General features: G+C 41.5%; 1 protein-coding gene across 6 annotated transcripts in view; it reads right to left on the reverse strand.

Moving 5' to 3' along the window:
- NRP1 (neuropilin 1) overlaps nt 1-26,242 on the reverse strand; it is a 503,454-nt gene that overhangs the window by 121,636 nt on the left and 355,576 nt on the right. Inside the window, exons 1-3 of one of the 6 annotated variants that reach the window (XM_060659006.3) lie at nt 16,844-17,292; nt 15,884-16,452; nt 12,275-12,449 (exon numbers count right to left, since the gene is read on the reverse strand). In XM_060659006.3, coding sequence (XP_060514989.1) covers nt 12,275-12,449; nt 15,884-15,956 — 248 coding nt within the window. In that variant the 5' untranslated portion in view covers nt 15,957-16,452; nt 16,844-17,292. Of the gene's footprint in view, nt 1-12,274; nt 12,450-15,883; nt 16,453-16,843; nt 17,293-26,242 lie in introns of those variants that run through there. The other 5 variants (XM_081796083.1, XM_081796082.1, XM_060659007.3 and 2 more) reach the window with 5 other exon arrangements.

The following is a 26,242-nucleotide window of genomic DNA, read 5'->3' on the forward strand; positions in this document are numbered from 1 at the left end:
CAGGCAGTCAACATCATCCCATATGAATTTGGAAGTTTGAGTCCAATGCGTAGGTCAAGTCTAGGGCTGGACAGAAATTTGGGTATTATCTGAGCTGAGTGACTAAGATCAACAAGGCAATTCAGGGAGAAGACATTCAGGGCAAAGGCAGAAACTTGGCAAGGGCCTGTCTTTTAGTTAGAAGAGAAAGAGAAAGTCAGAAAAAAGAGGTGGGGAGGAAACCATGATGGTTCAGTATGACGAGATGCAGGAAAGAAGGAAGCCCCGACGTGTAGAGAGTAGCAAATTGTGTATAATGTTGTACATAGATTGAAATTAGAGCCAAGGCAAGGCTAGTGGTCGAGGCATTAGAAGAATAATTGGAATGTAACGTTTCAACAAGAGGTTTCAATCAACTGGAGGGGACAGGAATTATGTGGAAAAGAGTTAAGTGAGAAGGTAGAGTTGTGGAGTGTAGTATTTGTGGCAGTAAGAGGAAAGGGAGAGAGAGAGATGAAATATTTGTGTGAAGGGTAACAAGTTCCCGGGAGGATTTCTTTTACTCATGAGTAAGAAAGTCCTACAGAATCTATCTGACCTGTGAAGAACCACAATGGTCCCACAAGAAGGAAAGCAAACCATTTCTGCTGGAGCTCCCGGACACACGCACCTGAAGGCATTTCAAATGAAAACAGAATTGAAAGTGCATTTGAGAAGCTACAGATATGACTGTATCATCTAAGGCCATTTATGAGGGTGAAGTGGGGAGAGGGGGCTAAAACAGCAATCTCTCCTCTGCCACTCTCTCAAGGGACTTCCTGAGAACGTGCTTTTCATCACAGCCACCGAGACATCTCCTCACGATTGGGAAATCTCTCACAACCAGAAATAGGGGAAGGAGACAGCAAAGTTAAAAGACCCGGGGCCACCAGAAGTGCAGGGACAGGGACAGGAATGCAATGAATCATCAATTTAAAGACATGTATTTTCCCAGTTGCTTTTCTGTACAAATTTCTAACACAAAATCCGTCTAATTTCCTCTTTTGTGGACACGAATGGACTGGCACAATTTTGGTTAACTGGTCGGAAAGGACTGGCATCCCTCCTGTAACAGCCACCATGATATTGGCTCCGGCTGTACATAAAGTATTGGCTGGTTTACTGTCTGAATGTACCATATATTTATAAGTCCTCAGGCAAACTTGAGAAAATTATGTTTTTAAAGCCATGAATTTTATTATCAAGTCTGTGACATTGAGATAGCATCTTCCATGAGATTTTTCCAGAAACTCCACCCATCCAGAGTTTTAGAAGACAGCAATTATAGACCACTTATCCAGCCAAACTTAGTATAAGAACGTTCAGAAATTCTTGTTTGCTGAATACATGCTGGGCATGAGATACTATCTCCATTGTAGACATGTGCAGTGCTTTTGAAATATTTATAAGTGCCTCCTCGTAAGGATGCAGACGTTATTGTTTACAGTCTGAACTTATTTTGAGGAACAAAACCTGCGGATGCACTTCCTGTTATAGTAATACCTAGGCTTTATTTAACATATTTCTCTTGTATTCCTAAGCTACTTCCACCTACGTTATCTCATCAACACTGTGTCACCGAGATAGGTAGAGGAAGGAAAGCAATTTTTTTTTTCTCCAGAAAGAGAAGGAAAAAGAGGAATTGAAGCTATGTCTAGGCTGTGTTGCTCCATCAGAGCCTGATGTTGTTACATCTGCCTGAGATGCACTGGTTGAGGTTGTGAAAACCACAGTATTCACAGCGCCACAACCCAGCCATTCACAGATTGTGACCCCGCCCACCTTCCCTGTGTCCTGCCTCACAGATGGAAATGAAGGGCAGACGTGCAATTATACTCCATGCCCCTGATCCTCACCAGAACACTTTTCACAGGAGCTGCTAACATGTTCCCCCGACAATCAGAAATCTCCAGCTCCTGTTAATGAACTAACACACACCAGATATGAGGCTAGATCCGCTAAGGAGGGAAAGGAGGATGTCTTAACGGACTGAACCAAGATAACCTAACAGTTGCTCAGGGACAAAAAAATTGGCAATGGAATAAAGGATAAGGAAAACATAAAACTTTTTCAAAAGAAAGAAAGAAAGAAAGAAAGAAAGAAAGAAAGAAAGAGAGAAAATCCAATCAGTTCTATAAAAAAACCTCACTCTTCCTTCTGCCCGGGGTCAACAACCTTCACTGAAAAATGAAATTACGGGCTACCGCTTGTAGAAGGGAAGACGCTTCTAGGGCAGTTCTGGTGATGTTTTGGCTCCAGTGGAACCAGGGCTAAAATGCATTTCAAACATACACAGGGTAAGAGCAGTGGGCTGTACATGTATGAGAGGCTAACCCCTGCCCTCCCCCCCCCCCCCCCCACCTTCTGCTTGATCACTCTCCAGCTGATCAGCCAGCCTTGCCTGTGTGGCTGGGAACTGAGACTCCAAAGTTATGCTAAGCAAAATAAGTCAGTCAGAGAAAGACAGATATCATATGATTTCACTGATATGTGGACTTTGAGAAACTTAACAGAAGACCATAGGGGGAAGGGAAGGAAAGATAAGATACAGAGAGGGAGGCAAACCATAAGAGACTCTTAAATACAGAGAAGAAACTGAGGGTTGATGGGGGTGGGGGGTTGGAGAAGGCGGGGAAAATGGGTGATGGGCATTGAGAAGGGTACTTGTTGGGATGAGCACTGAGTGTCATCAGTAAGGGATGAATCACGGAATCTACTCCTGAAGCCAAGACTACACTGTATGTTAGCTCACTTGACAATAAATTAAAACAAACAAACAAAACAAAACAAAACAAAACAAAACAAAACAAAAAACAAAGAAAGTTCCAGTTCTGATGCCTCTGACTAGGCAGGTGGGGATGGAGGAGGGGGAACCTGGCCACCAGGTTCCTGGCCACCAGGAGGCCACCACGCACCTCCGTGTCTGGGGAGTGGCTGCCATCATGTCTTTTCGAAAAACTGGCACTGAGACCAAGAGAACACCCACTTGGACAGTTACCAGAATTGCTCCTTTGCTCTCCCTTCACTGACTTTTGCTAGTCTGTCCCCCAGACTGCCCACTGTGAACTCTACTCAGGGCAACATTGTTTTCTTCTCTTCTCTTCTTTCCAGACTTCAATTTCAAGAAAAGTCAGCTGTGTAGTTCCACTAACTTATATGTGCAAAGCACTGTGGGGATGGTAGAGAGTAGAAATGAAAGTAAGACACAGTGTCTACTTCCAAAGAGTTCACTACCCAATGGGGAGACCAACCTTTACCTGTACTGTTACAATGAAGAACCTGAACAGATGGGTGGTAGGAGAGAGATGCAAATGCACTCTCATTGTCGAACTAATGAGAATTTGTCATTTCTAGTGGCTGAAATTTTTTCAACAGTGGATTGATCCAGAAATTAAAATTTTAATCATCTTTTTCTGTGACCAACTGTGTTACAAATAAACGCCTGTTTTCTCAAGCTATTCAAGAATGAACAGGCAGGTATGAACTGAGATAAAAGGTAAAATATCAGTCTCATTTGCCAGGGATTGCTCTGTCTAAAAATCATCATCCCAAACGAGATGAAGTCAAGCTACCATGCTTGTGGGGTTTTGTGTCCTTTATTTTGTTTGGGTCAAGAGCCTGTTCTTTTTTCTTTAAATTTGGGAATTTAGTGCTCTTAATTTTTTTTTTTTAAGTTCACTTATTTTGAAAGAGAGAGAGCACATGAGTGGGGAAGGGCAGAGAAAGAGAGAGGGAGAGAGAATCCCAAGCAGGCTGTGCGCTGACAACTGACAGTGCAGAGCCCAGTGTGGGGCTCGAACTCAGGAAACAGGGAGATCATGACTTGAGCTGAAGTTGGATGCTTAACCGACTGAGCCACCCAGGCATCCCTAGTGCCTTCAATTTTTTTTTAAAGTTATCTCTCTCAGAACAAGATTTTGAGCACATTTAATTTTTTTTCCATGCCATTTCAGTGACTGCTTATATTTCACACAATAGCTTCCCTGCTCATAGCATCTGTTGGTTGGAGAGTCAGGCAAGAAGTTGGAATCACAAATATATTGACTGGCCTTTGGCACCTCTGGCTGTTCTAAAGAAATTTAAGAAGTTGAATAAGGAGACATTCAGCATCCTCTTTCAGCCTGGGACTGGCTGCTCTCTCTGTGACATGCCAGTCAATCAGAAGCAACAAGCCATCACCTCCAACCTGGCCAGCTGATTATACAAGTATCTGACCAGATAAAAACAAAATACTCTGGAGCATCTGTTTCTTCTCAAAAAACACTCTTCTGTTTCTCATAGGAATCCAGTGCCTGAGCAAACATTCTCCATTTAACCCTTACAGAGTCATGATGGCAAAGAGAAGTATCAAAACTTTACAGACAGGGAAGACATGAGAGAGCAAAACTTTCCTGACATTTGCCTGAGATTAAGTAAATGAGCCATGCTTGGAAGACTAGGCATCCTGCTGCCTTCTGGGCCTGCGAAAAAGCCCTGGACCCAGCTGGGATCTCACATGTCCCCCGAACCAATTGCATAAATCTAACGCTTGTGCTGCCTGGTTATCAGGCTTTACATAAATATTGTGTTTGTATGTGCTTTGTGCTTTCCAACTCCACCAACCAAAGGGACCAGAATTTAGATATTTCCCCCCCAGGATTTCATCCCCAAGTTAAGGCAAGTTATTTTATTTTACTTTAATTTCATTTTATTTTATTTTGTTTTATATTATTTTTTATTTATTTTTGAGAGAGAGAGAGACAGAGAGAGAGAGAGAGAGAGTGAGCAGGGAGAGGGAAAGGGGGAGAGAGAGAATCTTAAGCAGGCTCCACACTGAGTGTGGAGCCCTATGCGGGGCTCAATCCCACAACCCTGGGATCATGACCTGAGCCAAAATCAAGACTCGACACTCAACTAACTAAGCCACCCAACCCCAAGGCAAGTTTTAACTGAGTGGAAAATCACCAGTTGGTGTGAAGTTTCTGTGCACCATTTTTAGCGGTTCTTACCTAATCTGAACTGAGAGTTCCAAAACTGAGTCCTTCCCCAGAGTTAGTTGGTTTGTATTCAAAGTTTTGTGTGAGGTGTTTCATAGAAGAAAATGGCTACTTGAATAAAAGATAAGGTGGCAACCCTTCATAAGAATTTTCTCATTCAAAAGGGACATCACAAGCCGCATCAGTCACAAAGATGGAAAGAGATTTGGTGCAGCAGCTGAGCATTTGGGCTCAGTCTAACTTTTGTAAACCTCAGTGCTGCCATCTGTAAAATTGGGATGATAGGAAGATTAAGTGACATCCCGTGCACATACATAGTGCTTAGTGAGTGCCATGGCAGGCATGGAGTGAGGACCCAACAATAAGAACCAGCCATGACCATTACTTTCTAAACACTCTATCAACTATTTAAATTAAAGGGGAAAAAAACATGTTGACTGAATAAGATATAAAATGTGTACAATATAGACCTGGGTGTGATCAGGAAAGAATCCAAGTTACAAGGCAATTGAGTGGACAGAAGCCAAAAGATTATTTTTCCTCTCTGCTCTTCTGCAGAATTTAGTAGAGTTCTGAATGAATGAAGTTCATTTGCTAAGCTAACTGCAAAGACTAAGTGATTTCAAACATAAGCAGCATAATGTGTTTGGCATGCTTCACAGCCAATCTGAGAGTTATCCTGACCTCACGCCATCCCTAACTGACCTAGATACTAGACACAGTTCTATCAACCACAGAATAGCAGGAAAAATCTTTTTTTGAGGTGCTATGTTCTGCCAAGTCACTGACTCCTACAATCAGGATTGATTACAAACACCCAATTAAGAGGCATTTGGAACCTGATCTGAACACTAATCTTGTCTCTTGTTCTTCTTTGGGCTTAATGATCAGCCTTGATGAATACTACAACAGCAATTAGTTAAGTTTATTTTGTAGCCTCCTTTACAAGCACACACACACATGCACATATGTGTTTGTGTGTGTGCTTCTGCCGGAGTATGTCAGCATGCATGCAAGTATCAAGTTTTATGCTGGAAAGAAAGGAGCTGAGAATATGCATGCCGGCTGAAGGCATATGTCTCATTTGGATCAATTTTTAAGTGTCTGCTCCCCAAGTGAAATCTGGTTGGAAATGCCATGCACATGTTGATTCAATTTGATAAGATTTCAACTAACCTTCTCTTTTAGTTTCTCATAAAGGTTTCTTCTTTCAAATTACCAAAATGCCTAATGCGAAACAACCCTATAATACTCAAAATTCATTATGATCAAATGTGACTGCTTATAGTAAAAAATAATAAAGAAAGTTAATTTTATTAAACACATGGGGTTTTGTTCAAATTGAATCAGTGCTAATGGAAAAAAAAAAATCAAAAGGAAGAAAGTAGATAATTATCTGCCTGAGTAGTAACCAAGGAGGCTGCAGGTGGTAGCAACAACATTGGCCAGCAGTTGTTCTAAGAAGGGTTCATTCTTATCCACTCAAAAGTTTTTAATTGAGTGGTGTCTCTCACACTGACCATGTCAGGAAGTTACTTGGGATGAAAATCAACAATGAAAAACTGAAAAGTAAAGCAAAGGAAGATTTTTCTGCATTTGCCTTGAATCTAAAGCAAGCTCCAGATTGAAAACTTTGTGTATATTTTAACATATGCATAATATATGTAACAAATACAAGAGATTTCTACAGGAGTTACTAAAAAATATTAGAGTACACTTCAGTATGATTGTTATTACTATTATTACTATTATTATTATTAGAAAGGGAATAGTATGCATTGTTCTATCTCTATTCCAAAGAGTTTTATCATATTGAAGGATAGTGCATACAGACTTCTAAGACTATAGTTTAGTTTTGTCTGACTTTGAAATTTATAGAAATGCAATCACAGAAGTTAGGATAGTAGTCATCCTTAAAAAGCTAAAGGCTAGTGACTGAAAGCGAACATAAGGGGCTTCTTCATAGGAAGCTGGAAATGTTTACTTTGGATTGGTTATATGGATGTGCTCACCTTATAAAATTTTATCAAACTTCACACTGTGTGTATTTTCTACATACATATCATACCTTAATTAAAAGAACCTATACTTCTATATTTCATATAGAAAATGGAGAAGTATTTTGGTTTAAAATACTGTTTTCCATAAAACAAAGACTTTGTCTGGGTGTAAGTGATGCTCTCAAATGCAAGACTGGGACTAGAGTAAGGCACTCACCTCAAAAACAAAAAAATGAAAAACTTACCAATCAAGATAAATAATATTTTAATGCAGCATTTAAAAAAATCAAAATTAATTGGGGAAAAAAAAACCCATGTGGAACAAAGGAAAATAAGAAAAGACTGAAACAGAAAATAGCACTCAGGGAAACCAAAAATGGAACTTATACTTCCCCAAATTGGCAATAAATGACAAAGTGGCCATTGGATAATTAAATTGGTGGAAATTATCAGACCTGAGAAACTAGCATAACATTAATTTTCATTCAGTGAGTTTATAGTCTATGAAAATAAATGAAATGACCAGTGTTTCTAAGTTCGTAATAACTTAGGTAATTTTAAAAGTGGCACTAAAGAAACAGTGTGTGATCTATTCCAACAAAATGCCCAAACTTGAGTATTATCTCTGTTTAGTTAGAATTTTCTTATAACTAAACTTCACATGAAGTTACAAGAGTGAAATCTCCTTTGATTCCATTGAATTAGAAAAAAAACCTACTTTTGGTTACACAAAGAACAGATTACAAATCTCTTATAGACAAAAAAGCATCTGTACCATGTTAGCTTGTGTCTTGGTGAAATCCTGCAAAACAGCAACTGACAAATCAGCCATTGGAGCCAGGAACCAGTCAGTAAGAAGACCACTACTGAGTTTGCTCCCTCCAATACTACCACCTTTTTAGACTCTTTCTGGAGCTCCACATTCATTTTCTTAATGTTTTTAACCCAAAGTCTGTGAAATTTTTATTGCTCCCTAGATGAGGACATCTGATCTGAATGTAATCACACACCTCTTTGCTCAGCAGTATTTGTCACAACCCATTATAAATTATCATGCTGATAGTTTGCATTGCTGGGAAACCGGAAAAGTTCCATAAATTCTAACTACTGTATCAATGACATTCTTGTTTATTATGCAGATATAAAGTTTTATGAGATTCAAGATGTCTGCTTTACCACCGAAGAAAACTGTAGCTGAGTAAGAGCTAACTAGCTCAATGTAAATGCTGAAAACCATTTACAGGTCACAATGAACACTGTTTTCTGAAAAACACTTCAGCAGGTTGCCTTTTTCTTTCTTTTCTGTTTGTAACTATGCTTTGACACTTCACAGGTATGGAGGATTTTACTGGTACATTCCTTCCATACCTTCTCCTCCTTCAGAATATTCTCTAGCCACCTCTCTTTTATCAACATAACAATAAAACCAGGTGGTAATTCTAGCTAAACGTCTTAGTGCAATGTTAGCCACAGACAGATTCTCTACTGCTCTATTGGTTGATTGATTGATTGATCAATACTATACATTGTTCAATAAAAGAACTCTGGTAGTTATAATAGTATGTCTTTATGTTTATTAGTAATGAAACCTGACTTTCATACTGCAACCTGAAGCATAGATTGTTGCATTTTAAAATTATCAGGCACAAACTTGCACATCCATTTTCCCTAAGGAAGTAACGCCTTGATATCCATTCTAAAAACCTTTTGTAAGGTTAGGTTCATAGTGCTTATGTGTTGGGTTGGTCTTGGAGCTCTTCACATGAAAAATTGATACTGCATTAGTATATTGTTAAAAAATATCACATAGTTTTTAATTTAATTATAAATAAAACAATACCAATTTAAATAAGTAAATATTTTTCCTACCAGAGCTAATCTATTTAATTACTTATCCATCACTACACTCCACAAAAAGAATTTTACCTGGGTTTTAAGGATGTTCCTCAATAAGCAAATGTGCTAGGGAATTGATTTCTTAAACTTTCACATGGTGGAAGTTGACTGTACAAATACTAGAAAGCTTCAAGAGACATTGCCAGGTATATTTTATGTGGATCATCCCATTACTGGATCTATGTATTTAGTTTGACATATGCTTAAGTTTCATATTTCTAAATGTTCTAACCATCACCAAGTTGTTAAAGGTATCATAATAACAGTGGCAACTTCTTTTGAGGGAAGCTTTTTAACTTTTCAAAGGGCTTTCATAGCCACTACCCTATTTTATCTTGCCAATAACCCAATGACATTGGACTTTTTACTGCTCTTAGATATAAAATGTAGCTGAAACAGGGGAAGATATTAAATATCTCAAATAAGACAATCAGTTTGATCTTAACAGGAATGATAACTAAAAGCTTGCCAGCTCGCTGTATTTGGTTTATTGTACCTAATTTTGTATCAACTCAAATATGTTTTTGGAAGGAGCCTATTATAAATGACCAAAAAACAAACAAACAAACAAAAACAAAAACAAAAACCCACCCCAAACCCACTAAAATGTAAAAAACAAAGAAACTATGCTCTTGCACATCCAACAAAAAATTTTTGCCTATGAATTTGTTCTCCCAAGGGTTATTGGTATTTTTCATTTTTGTAGGGAATTTTAATTTTAAATTAAAGCTGTAGATTATTCTCACAGCCTTCACAAAAGATTGTCAGAATTGTGCTACACTTATATCTCAACTGCAATGTGCAACAGTGACCAGGAGTCACATATGGACCAGCCTGAAAATATAGTGACAGCAATGTCTTAAGCTGCTCTTCCTATATCATTTTTTGAATTTTTATTGATAAAACAATCAGGTAGCAACACTTCAAAACAGGGCACAAAGCTATTTTTCTATGCCATCATCTCCGTTGACTTCATCAGGCTAAACATTATCAGCCTTTCAAGGCTGGCCAGGAGATGGCACCTTCACAGAGAACAAATCCCTACTCACTACAGTTAAGAAACCACTTCACTCTGTAGCCTTGAAAAGTCTCGCCTCTATCAGAACAACAGCAACAATCTTCTTGGTCATGTCAGTTTCTTGAATACCTTGTCGACATCACTAAAATTTTCCCTTGCTATAAATTATAATTATCCTTTTTCTTGTCATGTTTAAGAAAGAACATTGAAAAAGTGCTCTTCCAATTCCACAACCCTCCACCTCCCATTATGATATAGCAAATAGTTATTGCAGACTTACTGCCTGCCAGACACTGTGATACGCACTTAACACATATTAACTCACTTGACTGGCTTCCCCTTCATACACTTCTACTCCAGCTTGCACCAGCTCACAAGAACCCCTCATGCACGTCTCTTTGCAAGTCTGCATACAGTGACATCACATAGATAGTTTGAAACTGGCCATGGTGGGAATATTTACACTACAGAAATTGGCAAATGTTACAAATGAGGACTTGACCCACCCCCTTCCAAGAACCAGTTGTTCAACCCTTACCAGCACACCATTGCTACTGACTACTGATTATTTTGAATGTTTTAGCTATTATATCATATGCAGTTGTGGTCATGATTTTCAGATCAGGATTTAGTAGACATGAGTTTACTAAAATGTAATGGCATCTTATCTTTGGAAAAATGTTATTACTTGAACATGTTTTACCATCTCTTAAAAATATCTCTTATAGCAGTTTAAATATTTTCAAAAAGCAAAAAATAAAACAAAATGAAAGAGAGAACAAATATACAGCTTCTCTAGGTGACTGATGCTGTAAAACCACCATACAGAATATTGGCAACAACAATAAACTCCCTGTTTCTTAGCAGTCACTGGAACACTCTATTAATGGCAACTTTCATATAAGATTAAGAAGTCAATATAATGCCCTGAGGCACAGAACAAGGATTAAATTGGAATCAGCATACTTTTTTTACACTCTAGTGTATGCTGATTATTTGGAAATTGATCAACAGTGTATGAATGTATGCTAATTCTCTAGGTACCAGAATGTTGAATTAGTCCGATGACCTCATTTCCCTGCCCATGAAACACTAGTTTACCCCACCAACTCAACAGGTCGTTAAGGACTTCCTACAGGTGGGAACGTTTTCATATTACTCTGTTCTTCCCTAAAAAGGCTATGTGTTTGCAAATAGAACATTTTTAATAACGAATGTGCCTGCATAATAATGTTCATATCCAATGGAAACCATAGCCTACTCACATAGTATGAAATTATATCAAACTGATCCATTTTAAAACTTGGGAAAACATATTGGTCCCCGAGAAACACTTTAGAACTGAGATTTAAGTAGATTGTTTTCCTTGGCTAAAACTATTTCGTTGTCCAAACATTCATTAAAGATAGATACTCAGGTTCAAGTGTCTGGAGAACACATCACATGCAGGGTGGCAGAATGTGGTAACGTGGACAAGACAGAGACAGGTGGTCTCGTGGATGTCCAGAGAGAAGAGCAAATCCTGGATCTGAGAAGACTGCTGCCTGCAATGTTAAAACACATTTTCTACACTGTGCAAAGCAAGACCCACACACTAGCTCATTCATATAAAGTGAAGAGATAAAATTTAGACTGTATCTATAGTGAGGATATTTTGATAATAAGGAAATCTGGCATAAATTGATGCTTATTTACTTCACAGTAGAAGGCGTTAGCAAGATGAAAGCAGATAGATGAAATAATAATTTACATTTGAGCCCCATTGTATTCATTATGCATTAACATTTTTTTTGCATTTTCCATAAGACACTTGCAATCATTAATCTACAACGAAAACCCCTCATCCAGCTTACACTATATGCCTTATTTTTATTCAATGACACTTTGCTTTTGTCATGTCAAACTCAATAAGATTCAGTCCTTAAATCACAAAATGTGTCACAGATTTGTTAAAAAATACCCAACCTCATCATCTGTTGATGCTATATATGTTAGTATCCCACAATATTAAAAAAAAATCTGAAGTGAAAGTTTGGGTTTCTAGTTCTTCCCCTTTCCAGGAACAAAAAAAAAGAGAGAAAGAAATGTAAATATACATTTCTTAACAAAAGAGTTCTGAAACCATAAGTGTTAACAGGAAAAAAAAAATTGAGAGATTATACATTTAAACATAATATGCTAGTTTGGGGAACTCAGAAATTACTTAACATAATTTAATTTCCATACCATTGATACATGATCTGGTCTAGATCAGAATCCCTCCTGGATCCATTTATATCCCATACTGTACACACAGACTTCCCCCTTAGGCATCCATGACCACTAGATGGTGGTGTGGTGCCCTGTTCAAATACTTTCTCACTTACTTGCAGTCTCTGTCCTCCAAATCAAAGTGAGGGTTGAAGTTGATCATAATTCTCTGGTATGGGTCAGGAGCCTGAATCAGCCATTCACATTTTTCACTTGGGTGATAAGAATGAGGATAACCAGGAGATGTAAGGTACCCTGGGCTTTCAATTTTTATAGTATCACCACATTTATCTGTAATAAAAATAACATTTTTATAACATCTTTCCCTGACAACCATTTAGGTATTCTAGCTTTATACAAACATTACTGGTTATTAAACATTCCACAACTCTGTAGGGGGAACTCCAAGAGGTCCCCACAGGCCCTTCAGGTGGCACTGATAGCAACCCCCCACCAAGGAACACTCTTTGATCCCAGGAAGGTTAGCACAGGAGAAAAGTAGACTGACATCTGACAGGACTCCACCCTTACCCCCACAAAGTTCCTTCCCAAGAAAAAAGGTCTTCTAGCGTTAAAAACATTAAATCCTCTCAATGGATGTTAACATGGTCCCCAGGGAGCTTCTACTAGACTTAATTATCCCCCAAGAAGTGTAATCGCATTAAGTAGCAAGTTCTGAGTGGAAGGTGACTAAAAGAAGTGATTCGACCCCTTGTGTGGCTTTTTGATGATAAGCCTGGTCTATGTCATTGATCAGTGGGGATTGTCATCCAAGATTTCGATTGGCTTAAAGCCAAACCTTTTGTGTTGTTGTTTTATCTGCCCATAAATCTAAGTGATTTTGAGTTATCTCTGCTCTGGAGATCCAGATCAACAGAGAACAAAGTGTATTTGGTGAAGCAGAAATAATTCTGCTCTACCGCTCCAAGTAAAGTTGTTCAGTCCTAGAGACTAGATCAAAGCTACTGGGCAGAAAGAAAAATAAATAGCCACCCAGCATTAATTCTAATTCCCTATATGTTGAAAAAAAAATCCTACCACACATGAGGTCCGGGTATGGTAAGCCATAGTCTCACATTCTGCGAAAGGTGAGCTAACTAGTTTTGAGCCCTCATTTAAAAAACAAAAACAAAAACCAAATGCTGAAGTGATTCACTGAGAGCCAAATAAACCAGTCACTGGGCTGCTTTATTGTTCAGCATAGATTCTCATTGTCACTTTTTATGATGGATTTCATGCTGGAGAGTCTCAGCCTGAAATGCTGCCACATTTATTGATGCTTAATTTTAAGCAATAAAAATTTGGTGCATAAACTATGTAAGAGGAATAGGTATGAAAGCAGTGAAATATATAAGCCTATCAATCACAAATTTTCAGTAATGGTATATATAGATTTTAATATTGCATCTAATAGATTCCCTGTGGAAAGAGAATGGCATTCTTTGCTCTCAGCATGAATTTATAAATCTACAGAATTTTATTACAGGAAAACCAGGTCAAATGGAAATGAAAGATGAAGTGCACATCAAAAATGCATAAAGCTACATGCATTACAGAAATCATTTCCCATAAATTAAAAAGAAGACAATATAAATCACATTGTTTTTCTCAATTGCTAGATGTTTCTGACCCTGTTTCTTAGACTGGGGGGTACCCTTCTACTGGTTTCCTTTGCCTTGGCTTTTAAAAGCTTAAGGCTTGCCAAGAAGAAATGTTGCAACTAGAGTTCAGGATCTCAACTAATGATCATGTTGGACTCTGTTATGTGATTCTACTGAGGCTTTTCCATTATTTCAAATGTGTAGAAAACTTGGAAAGTGACCCCATCTCATTAAGTCTCATCCAGCTCTATACAAACATCATGGCAGTGTCTGGCATCCGTAAGAGGAGTGAAATAAAACAGCACTGTTTCTAGTCACTCCACAGAGTCACTTCAGAAGACATTTAGGTAGACTCGGTACCACACCAGAGCTCTTTAATCTGTGACTTCTGAGAAAGTGACAGTGTAATAAGATAATGTGGACTGCTAGACTCCCTGGCTCTGTTAAATCTCTCTAACAGTTGATTAAGAAAGAGCAATTTCTAATGACTCTGGACCATTAGACCTAAATAAGGTTAATGAATTAATTTAGCAGACACTGGTACTTGGTGGAGGTGGACATGGCTTTAAGAGGTCTGCTGTGTTACAGAGGCATTTACTGGCTCTGGTCACTGAACGCATAGCAACATGGCTTTAACCAGGCAAGCTCACAGACTGGAGCTCAGGTTCTCAGCATTCCCCAGATTTCTGCTAAGAAAATTTAAAAATATACTATATATATATATATATATATATATATATATATATATATCTCCATGGACTTCACAATCTAAAGTCTGGAAGCTATTTGCATTAGGCTACGAATCCATCCTGTGAATATCCCTACTAAGGACTTAATCTCGGGAGTTGTAGAGGGCAGAGGTTGGGTTACTGTAATTTCTAAAGTCTAACCACTTGACCTCTTTCAATTGGAGGAGAATGTTTTTCATCCCTTGCCAGCCAGATAATAGAAAGATGCCACTAACTCAGGTTCATTAATAAACTGAACTCCATATTTACAGGTGTGTGTGTGTGTGTGTGTGTGTGTGTGTGTGTGTGTGTCACCTCTAAGCTTTTCTTTTAGAACACTGCTTGGTGGCTGTTGGGGGAAATCTATTGCTTCAAACACAAAACCTCCAAAAAGCATATTAGAGAGATTAACTCCTATCATAAAGACGTGATTTAAATTCCTCTTGGTATGAACCCCTCCACTTGTGGCCTCTTATTAAAACAATATACCACAGTAAGTAGTGGGTGTTCTTTTTTTTTCCTAATTACTTTGATTGAAACCTAAGCCAGACAAAAGTAAATATTTGATAAATAGTTAATAATAATTGCCGAAGAATTGCTGTAAAGATAATTCCATATCCTTGCCTTCACCTACTTTAAAGTGTAAGTTAAACATGCCTATAACCAGATCACATTTTAAAATATATTATTTAGTTTACAGAATACTGTTTATATCCCAGCACTCTTTCATTTACTTAGCAGTGAGTGGTGTTAGAAGCTAAGTGGAAGCTGTAGCTAGGTTAGGGATTTTCAGATATCCCGGTGTCTTACACTGTATATATCAGATTCCTTTATTGACACTATGTAACTTTCATTCATACTTCAGACAGATGAGGGGCGATATGTAAAGACAGAGGAGGGAGGTCCAGCAACCCCAAAGCCGCTATCTCTTGCAGGCACCCACCAGAGGAGATGGTTTCAAAGAGCTGCAAAACAACCAGGAAGTTCTCCCGGCAAAGTGTTCATTAACTTTCAACAGCCATCAGATTTTTGAAAGGGAGTCTCATCTAATTGCCTTTGGGAGGAAACATTATTAAGATAATTGGTGTGCTGATCTGGGAAGGTAGGCAGCTTTGCCTTGTAACGGAGGTAGGAAAACCCCCATAACCAAACAACCAACTTCGGGAGGGAGGCGGAGGACTTGAAATCTTCCTGCCCAGAACCGACCGTTCTTATTTTTTTTATTTCTCCTCCTGGACAAAAGTTTCCTCCGCCCAGGAGGTGGCTATTCCCGGTGCATCCCGGCAGTTCCGCGTGAGTCCCGTGGCTGGAGCGGGAAGCCCGAGTCCCGGCCGGACGCGGGCAGCGGGGGAGCCCGGGCGCCGCGCTGTCACACGCGCCTCCGCCTGTCACTTACCGTTTCGAAAAGCGCTGGCCGGGGCGAAGGCGACGGCGAGCGCGGCGCAGAGGAGCGGCAGCCCCCTCTCCATTCTCCCTTCGCCGGATCCCCAGGCAGACGCGGGAGAACCAGAATGTGCGGGGAAAATAGAGCAAAGCGGGGAATCTAAACAATCTGAAGAGCTTCAACTCCGCCTAGAGCCGTTAAATCCTCAGTCCGTCTTGGAGAAAGGAGAGCAGCGATGCAATGCCTTGATCCGAGAGAAATGCTTCTCTTTTTGTGTCTCAAGTCGTCTGCATCCTGTCATTTAGCTCCGGTTTCCTCTCTCTTTTCCCACACTTGTTCCTCTTCCAGGAGCCACTGCCCGGGCCATGTCTCAGAAAAAAAAAAAAAAAAAAAAAAAAAAAAAAAAAAAAAAAAAAAAAAAAAAAAAAAAAAAAGGGAGGGGGGGCTAGACGGGGGAGGAGGGAGGTAGGGAAACACACCAAAGCCAATTTCCAGAAAAAAAAAAAAAAAAAAAAAAAATCCGGCTTGTTTCTGGACCCGTTGGAGCCGAGGAGCTGGCGCCCAGGGGAGGTCTGGGGTGTCTGCGCGAAGGAGAGGAGCACGCAATGAAAAGATGAGCGGGAGACAGAGGAGTTTCACCAACTGCACCCCCGCCTCCCCCACCTCCTTCGTCCTCCCCCTCCCCTTCTGGAGCCCTTCCCTCGCTTCCTCCCTCCCCTCTGCCGGCACAGGCTCGCCAGTAATTGCCTGACAGGAGACTGGAAGGAACAAGTTTCCCTCCGTGTGCTTTCCCCGTCCGTCTGTCGGTCTCTCCCGGAGGCCCTGAAGGATATCCACGGGAAGGGAGGCGTTGGGGGGTCTGCGCCCAGGGCGTCTGTGTGTGTGTGTGTGTGTGTGTGTGTGTGTGTGTGTGTGTTTGGAAAGAAAGCATCGAGGTCGGTGCCATCGACTGACTGGGTCGGGCTAGCCTACCTCTGCGCGCTCGCTCAGGACCCCCGGGGGAGAGCCCGGCAGCTGGTGGAGGATCCCCGGGATCCGGCCGCGGAGGAGTGCGGCGCGCCCGGGAGCTGGCTGCAGCTTCGAGCAACTTCAAATCCCCGACCCGCGGCGGCGAGGAGCGCTGGGCCTGCCGGGTCACTCCCGCTGTGCCGGCCCGAGGCCTGGGGCGAGGAGGAGCAGGGCTCCCCTGGCGCTCCGGGCCAGGACGAGGGAGACCCGGGAAAGCTAGGCTGGAGTGGGAGACGCACCACAGAGCCAGGCAAGGGTTGACAGTGTCGCTGCCACGTAAATCCGAATCAGACCACTCGAGCGGGCGAGGCTGTGCTGCAGCCGCACACGGCCTCCCTGTCCCGCAGCAGGGCGCGCTGCCGGGCGCCAGTGGTGCCCGGGTGCCCGCCGCGCACCGGGGGCTCCATTGTTAACTGAGATCTGGGGCCCTCTCCTGCGGGACAGAGGGAACGCGGGAGGGTGGGAAGTGGTGCGCCTTCAGCTAGGGGGCAGCCGTCGCCCGACCCCGCCCAGACTCTTGTCTCTCTGGAGCCCAGGTGTTCCCGGGGGTTGGCAATTAGGGGTCCAGGGGCCCCCGTTTCTGTGCCTCTGCTGGGAGGGAGAACGGTAGCGGGGTAGGAGGGCTCTTGGCAGGGCTCGCACGGTGCCCGCCCCAGGCCACAGGCAATTGTCATGCCAGTCCTCCAGCTCCTGTCCACCCCCACCTCCCGTGGCGGCGCGTCCTCACTGTGGACTGGATGCCCCCCAGTTCCATCCCCAAAGGCTTTCCCGGAACTGCTGCATAAGGCCTCTGAGGATATGGATAGCAAGAATAGGGAACAAACGTTTCGGCCACCGATCAGGCCCTTGAGAGGGTAAATGCCCTCGGACCCCCCTCCCAAGGAGTTCGTGCGGGAGGTGAAAAGGTCACTACACCTTCTGGGAATAGGCGTTCTTCACACACCCTGAAAGCAGAGCTTTATTCCTACCTGGCGCAAAGAGCTGGCAAAAGAGATTTAAGAATGTTGGCCAGGAGACTCTGGTCAAGGGTTTTGGCGGAAGAACTAGGGGCGGGACGGGAGGAGGGCAGCCCGAGGCGCGCGGCCCCGGGAACGCGCAATGGCGCGCGCCCCTCGGGGTGCCGGCGGGCTAGTGGCCGGGCGGAGGTGCAGCCGTGGCGCCGGCATTCACCGCGCGCTCTCTCCGGGTCCAGCTTTCCTTCCCGCTGCGGGCGTGCGGGAAGCCCCCGCCTCCAAGCTGGAGACCCGGCCTCAGGGCGCCTCCTTCCCCTCATCAGTTTCCCGAGTCTTGGCTCTCGGACCCCCGGGAGGCGCTGGGTGGGGAGGTGGCGCTACGAGGCCGGGAGTCAAATGCCCGGGTTGAGCGGAAGGGACAGTGGCGGGGCGGTGGGCAGCCCGGCGTCCGGGGGCCCTGGCGGCCGGCGGGAGGGCGGGAGGGAGGCGAGACCAGGGCGCCAGCCGCGCCCAGCGCAGACCCGGGGGAGCAGGCGCTGCGGAGGAAAGCCCCGGCGCTTGGCTACGACAGGCGCACGTCGCCTCCTCCCCGTGTCCTCTCTGCCTCCAGCGCACCCCCGCCAGTCCCAAGCCCCAGCTGCGCAGGGCGAGCGGCATCATCAGATTTGGGGTGACCCCGAGCGACCTCCGTCCCGGGCTCGGAGAGAAAGGCGCCTCTCAGAACCTGGCGGTTTGACAGAGAAGGGGAATGGGGAGGGGCGTGCAGCGGTCAGGGCGTCCTCCAGTCGCAAACACCCGCCTTCTTCCTACTGGGAACTAGGAGGCCGCACTCGCTCCAGGGAGCCGTTTCTGACCGGACTGTGCCTCCGCGGGGTGAGCGAGGGGGCACACGCGGGAGACTTGAGCTGTATTGTTTTTATAAAACTGCCGCCAATCTCTCTTCCCCTTTCCCTGCTGAGTGTGCAGTTCCCAGCCTGGACCCACCGCGCTAACAAATAAAGCCACCAGATCAGACGCTCAGAGAGGGACTACCCCCACTCTGCAACCTCGCCGCCCCCTCTGGCTCCCTTCCTCCTTTCCCGGAGGAAGGGCTCCTCCAGCGTGTCAACACGCAGGAAAAAAACAAAAACAAAAACAAAAAAACAAAAAAACTCCTGTCTTCTCTCTTGCTCACCGGTGAACACTTTAGCCAGGCTTTCTCCAAGCAACTAATAAGACTTGCACTAAGTGCTGGGGGGAAATATCAAATTTAAGTTCTGCCTCTGATTTTTCTGGGCTTACCTGATCTGAGGCTTTTCTAGACTTCTTAGTTTCTACACAGTACTGGGGAATGGAGCCCTACCACACTGATTGATAATTGCCAGCTAGTGGGTTGGTGCAGAGCAAATTGTCCTTGCTAACAACCTCTTTCCTCTGCTGTTAGATTCCGCTTAAGTGCTGAAGAGGGTCAGTTTTAGATTTCCGCAATTCTCCAGCAAGGGAGACAGACCGACCTTTATATGAGAATAAGTGATAGACAGAGGAAGAATTTGGCAGTGTTCCTAGGTTGATTTTATTTTGATCTCACGAACACATCGCTCTTCCTGACATCACAAATCCCCAGACTAGATAGGACCCAGTTTCAGTGAAGGGAAGATTCATGGAGCATACTTCCAGAATGCCAGGCGGAGGCCCTGGGTGGGCAACACCGAGGCCCATAGACTCCCACACTGGAACTGCAGAGGAATAAGGGACTCAGACCTCCCTAGCAGGGCTGGAATCTTTGCCCGCCATTAAGAATAGACTGGGTGGTAAATGTTTGGTTCTTTTCATCAAGCTCTCATCAATTTATCAGAAATAAGATGAGATCCATTGCTCCGGGAGGGCCATTTGAGCCACAAACTTCCTCAAAGTATTCCAGGTTGATGCAATATGGAGATTGAGGTTGGTATTTCAAAACTATATCAAGTCTAGGCAAGTTTTTTAAAGCACCAAGCCCACATATTTCAGAAAAGCAATAAAACAACATATTTTTAGCAGGAGCTAACCTACATTTGAAATGTAAGGATGGAAGAAGTGAAACTGGGGAAAGATTAGAAATTTAAATTTAAATTAATTTACTATTATTTTATTTTATTTTAGGTTTATTTATTTATTTTTAGTAATCTCTACACCCAAGATGGGGCTCGAACTTACAACCCTGAGATCAAGAGTTGCATACTCTTCCTACTGAGCCAGCCAGGAGTCCTTACTACTATTTTTTAAAATTATATTACAAATGACACTTCTGTCAAAGGACGCTGCTATTCAGGAGGTGTCTTTTGGACCTCATCCACAGGTATGTCATTAATTTGGATTGGCAGAGGAAGGAAGAAAATAAACAAATGAACCTTTACTTTCTTATCTTTCAGTTTTGGCCTTTTAAAAATTACTTTAAGGGGCACCTGGGTGGCTCAGTCAGTTAAGTATCCAATTTAGGCTCAGGTCCTGATCTCATGGTTCATGGGTTTGAGCCCCGTGTCAGGCTCTGTGCTGACAACTCAGAGCCTGGAGCCTGCTTCAGATTCTGTGTTTCCCTCTCTCTCTGCCCCTCCCCTGCTCATTCTATGTCTCTGTCTCTCAAAATAAATGTTAAAAAAAATTTAAGTAAATAAAAAATTACTTTAAAAATTCTTCACATGTTGGAGAAAATGCTACCATCTAAAGTTTTAAGACAAAGTTATAATACAGTACATGCAATAACAAGATGCAGGAAGACAATGCTAAAATTGGAAGCATGTTATCGGATTTAAAACAGTTTTTGGTGTTAGAGGTCAGGGCTAGAATTTGAAAATTATGTATTATTTGTCTAAAAGAATATTCTTAGATTGTTCTGCCTTTATTGAATTACTTTTTAATTAGGAAAATTAAGGTAATAATAACCAATAGAAACACTCATCAGACCAATAAAAACATTACGGAGAACATATTCAAAATTTCCAAGGGATTGTTTTTAAGTAGGACAATGTATAAAATATAATTTGAGCAATCAAACAGGGAAGTAGTTCTCTCTTAACATTTAATCATAGTTTTATACAGAGAACTAAAATTTTAAGGAATTTTGAAAAAAAAACTAGTAAAAACTAATTTAAAAGTTGAAAACAAAAATCAAAACAACAACAAAAACAACAAAACAAAACAAACCCACAGTTAAGAATTGTAGAATTTATGTTAGCAGAATTTAATTTTGTTTTGTGTTCATATCAGATGATTCCAGCTGCTATGTGGGGAATAGGTTAAGAGTAGAATAAGGGAAGAAGCCAAGAGACCAGTTAGGAAGTAACTATGGTAGAATCTGAATATGAACATGAACAAAGATCATAGCAGTGGAGGTTGGAAAAAGATGTATTTCTGGTGTATTTAGAAGGTGTAATAACAGGACAGATGGTGAAATGGCTATGCTAATGAAGAAGAGGGTGTGGTCAAGGACAACCCCTAAGGTTATGGCTTTCATAATTGGTGGTGATAGTCTTCAAACAGGCAAAAGACACTGGAAGAAAGACTAGTGTGGAAAGAAGATCATGAGTTTGATCTGATCCAGGTTTAGTGTTTAGTGTCTTTGAGACAATCAAATGAGGTAGGAATACAGAGGAGTGGTTTGGATTGGAGATATACATTCGTAGTCTTTGGTATGTAGCAATAGATTGTGATATTACAATCCAGTAATTATAAGAATTTAGTAATTGAAGTGGAAGGAATGGATTAAATTACTAAGGGAATTGGAAAAGGAGAGCAAGACAGAATGCTGAGGAACATTTAAAGACTGGATTGTCAGGGTGATTCAACAAAAGGTCTGGAGAACGAGCAGCTGGAGAAGTAGAAGGAAAACCAGGAGGGTATATTGTCATAAAAGTCAAGTAGAAGGGAGATTTCAAACAGGAAATGCTAGACAAGCAAGTTGAAATACTGTTGAGAGTCCTAGTTGGATGAGGACTGAAATGCAATTGGATGTAGTGGCCAATCACTACTGACAGTGACTTTGACAATAGTCTTTCCAGTGGAGTGATGGAGGGACAGGGCTAGAGGCCAGCGTGGAGGAGGCTAGTGAATGAGTGGAAGGTAAGGAAATAGCGACAATGAGCAAAGATAATTCTGTTTGCAAGTTTCTACTGAAGGTGAGGGAGACAGAAAATAGCCCTGGAAGAAGCAGTGTGGAGGGAGGTTGATTTTTTCTCTTTCTTGTTTGCTTTCAAGATGGGTGCTCTCGAACACTCTTGAACGCCAATGGGTAGAATCTAGTATTGGGAAAGATATTGAAAATAAGGCACAGCCTCTCTGTCATAGCCATGTGAGGAAAGAGGAGCTGGTGGATGTAATTGCATGGAGGTTTGCTGTCCTGGTAGGGGACAGTTTCTCTCCAGTGTCTTCCATTTTCTCCTGTCCCATGCGATAAGAGGGAGAGAGAGAGGTATTGAAAGTCTCTGGAGATGAGCATAATTGGAATGAAGAACAGACTGACCAGAGAAGCTGTTCCTGTTGTTTTGATAATTTTGTAGGTTGAAAATTTGAACTAGGGACACTTTTCCTAGAAAAATTGGCTTCCATGAAACATAAAAGCTTGCTTAACCCCTACTGACCTAGTAATCAAATATTCATGGTATTATTTCAGTTTTAGTGACTCAAAGTAGGTGTTTAATAATGCCTTAATAAAAGGGAATTTTTCTAACTATTATTTATAACAAATTAATGAATGTGTCTACTAATGTACAGGAAAGTGTCACTCCAAATAACTCTTTGCAATGTCTTCCACTCCCACCCAATCTCTTCTTTGTCTTTTATCCTTCTGGAGATGGCCAAAGAAGAATTTTAAATGTTCACTTACACCCTATAGAAGCCATCCACAGACTTGCTTGTTTGGATATTCCATGTGAAATAAACTGTTTCTTCAACTTTGGAAAGTCAAGATTCAACAACAATATTGCACACACTTTCCATAGATACATAGGTGATTGTTTTGCTTACTTTGAGTTGTTATACAATTTCCTGCCTTGATAGTTCAGTCAAATGTATTTGATAGACTATTGTCAGTGGGCATCATTTTCAACAAGCCCTCTTCCTTCAGTTTATTATGTTAAACCAATAGATTGTCAAAGCACCTTTTCTCCTATATAAGAGGTAACATATACTTGCTGGTTGATTTTCAGCTACAAAATTCATTGCTTTGATGGACTTGTCCTAATGCCACATAAAAGTTTGTATGACCTGAGGAAGGCATGCAGAACAAGGGAAGCCTTTGGGGAACCTTTGTACTGTAAAAGTTCCTCAGACTAGTCATTCAACAAGTTACCTTTTGCAGGCACATTCTCCTCCTGCACAAATGCTATAAACACTTCAGCAGGGACAATAAATAGCAATGTAGACAGGAAGGGAAAATATTTAGTAAGAGACACTCCTGCACTTTCTCTTCTCAATTTTGTTGGTGTAACTTTTAGTTGTAGAAATTAAAAATAATAGAAATGTAAAAGTTGAGACAGCAAAATTGTTAAGCGATAGGTGATAAAACAAAATATATGGGCTTGCATTTTGAAATGAAAAGCAAAAAAAAAAAAAAAAAAGAAAAAGAAAGAAAGAAACAAAAAGCAAGCATCCATGAGAACTTTACTACTTACAATTTGCATTCAGAGTTCAAAGTGGACCTGGGTCTCACCAGCCTCTAAAGAGATCATTTCTCCCTCTTATGCCACAGGTTGAAGAACCAAGATACATGGAGAATTCAAATTTGGCAAGATTATGCAGCAATTCTATGATGGAATAAACTGTGGGAAATTGATGTTCTGAATTTATCTTTACCAATTGATGTTCCTTTGTATCTTAAGGAAGATAGAAGTAAAACTATAAAATAAGTTTAACACAATTGGTTTATTCTTTAGAAAATTCATAAAATATCCACTAGCTTGTGTTTTATGAGGTCAAATGGCATCTTAAATTCACACTGTGCTATTGTCTCTAGTCTGGCATTCAAAGGCATATTTCTCCAATGGATTTTAAAATTCCTTTGTGATATCTCAGACTTTGGAATTATATTGAGACACGGACTGGATGTAGTCAAATTTAACTCATTCTCAGATTTACTCAAACATACTCAAATTTAATGTTGCCTGCCTAAGCAAACTCTTGTCTCATTGATTTTTAAGATTCTTTGGACCTTGGTTTGAAATGGTCTGCCTTGGGTTTTTAAACAGGTGCTACTGTAGGAAACAGATCAACTCTTGATATCTGTGTAGTTCCTATTAGCTCTGATCATGTCAGGTGAATATCTTTTATTATGTAGATATAAGACAGCAACTTTCCTGTCAGGTATAAAAGGAAGCATCTCCTAAATTCCAGGTTGATGAGGGGTAATCAAGGTTGTCACTTGTCAGTCCGTTTTAGCTTAAACAAAAAAGTGATTTAATGGTCCTAATTGGGAAATCAAGATGTGGACCTAGCCTCAGGCATAGCTAGGCCAAAGGTTCAATTGGTGCCAATCAGCAGGATATGTGTGTTTTCATCTGAGCTGGCTTCATTCTCCAACGGGCACTCTCCAGGCAGTGTCAAGGGTAATAGCAAGTCCATACTTAAAGCTTCCTTCTTTGTAGATTGTGTTAGTAGAGAAAGGGTTCAGAGGTAGGCTTTCTCTCCCAAAATATGTACTTACCTTCCATAAAATCCAGATGGATCTCCTTGGTTTATGTGCCCATCCCTGGAGCAGACAGTTGTCAAGGGAGATGGATTCCTCTTGTTCGTCATCCCGGGTCACTTGCCCAACCAGAGCTGTGGGCATGAGGGCGCATGATAGACGGAGTGCAGAGAGGCAGTCTCCAAAAGAAAAAGAGGGTCTCTAGTTTCCTGGAAGAAGTAGGAAGGAATGCCAGGTCACCAGAAGCCACAAGTGTCCACTATTCAGCAGACCAGTCTCTTTGTTGTTTGGGAGTGACCAGTTACCAAACTTTCAGTTCTTCATTTTTATTATGGTGGATGACAGTGTGTGTTTGTTTTGCTTTCCTTTGTTTTTAGATTTTTATCCAAATATCCAACTGTGACATAGCATGCATCTATAGTTTTTATTTCAAACTTCATTTAAGGTTAGCTGTCAGTAAAATGATAAAGCAGGTGAAGGAGTTCCTTTTTAACTCCACCTTCTTTTCAGTGACTCTCCTGCATTTTATTTCTCTTCTCCCTGCTCCTTCACAAAGGCCTTTAAAAAAAATATAGCACTCACTGTAAGAGCACAAGACCCACAGAATGGTGAAATTTCAGGGGCTATGTAATCCAACTTAGTAAGCTCTTAGAGGCCAGGAAATTTTCAGGATACGCTCATAAGGATATGAATAAGGAATCTGTGCACAATGGTGTCAGAGTACCACCACTGGGGTTCCAAAATGTTAAGTTGCCTTCAAGGGGGAAATAAAAACATATCTACTTTGGGGAGATTGCTGTGAAGACACAGCCTAAGAATCACTTATAAAATAATTTGTTTTCTTCAACAAATAAACAGTTTTTAGGGTGACATGATTGGTAGACTCTGGTGTGAAGTTCGCAATAAACAGTAATCACATCCTAAAAAGAACTCGGAACAATATGTTCTAATGCAGGTCTTATGTGGTACGTTTTCTTGAGGTATGTTAAGCCTCATGGAACAAAAGAACTACTTGACTATATTGAGACATATTTGGAACAGGCCCACACACATTTATAGTACCAGACTTTTTTTTTTTACATAATGTTACTCTTTAAAAATAGTATTTTTTAATGTATATTTTGAGAGAGAGAGGGGTTGGGGGGCGTGGAGAAGAGAAAGAGGGAGAGAGAATCCCAAGCAGGTTCCTGTTGTCAGCACAGAGCCCCCACTTGGGGCTCGATCTCATTAACTGTGAAATCATGACCTGAGCTGAAATCAAGAGTCAGAAACTTAACTGGCTGAGCCACCAGCTGTCCCTAAAAATTTTTTAAGATACATGCTTAAATAAGGATGTGAACAATGTCAGAGAGATGCTTACCTATGAAAGCATATAACAGGAAAGTACAACTTAATTTCAGAGCACTGTGCTGAGAGTCCAGACCCAGAGGGTCCAGGCTACCATTTTACCACAACTCTGTGCAGTACTGAACACATCGCTTCATCCTGCTGGGCTGCCAGGGTTTTCATCTGTAAAACACAGGCATTGGATTCAGTAATCTTTCAAGGCCTTATCAGTGGCAAAATTGGATGATAATTTTACTATTTGAGAGCAGTTTTTTTTTTTAAACATTAGAGTGGGTGTCTCATTCTCCAATATTCTGTAAGACCTTGAATGTATGGGTGCTATTCCAGGACATCTCAGGGAGTCTCTCACACTGGCTCCTTTGCTCATGTGATATTTAAAACCTTCCCAGTGTATTTTCTTTCTGAATTGTTTTCCTAACATGGACC

The sequence above is a fragment of the Panthera onca genome, chromosome B4 (genome assembly GCF_046562875.1).
Source record: "Panthera onca isolate mPanOnc1 chromosome B4, mPanOnc1 haplotype 2, whole genome shotgun sequence".
Classification (NCBI taxonomy): Eukaryota; Metazoa; Chordata; class Mammalia; order Carnivora; family Felidae; genus Panthera; species Panthera onca.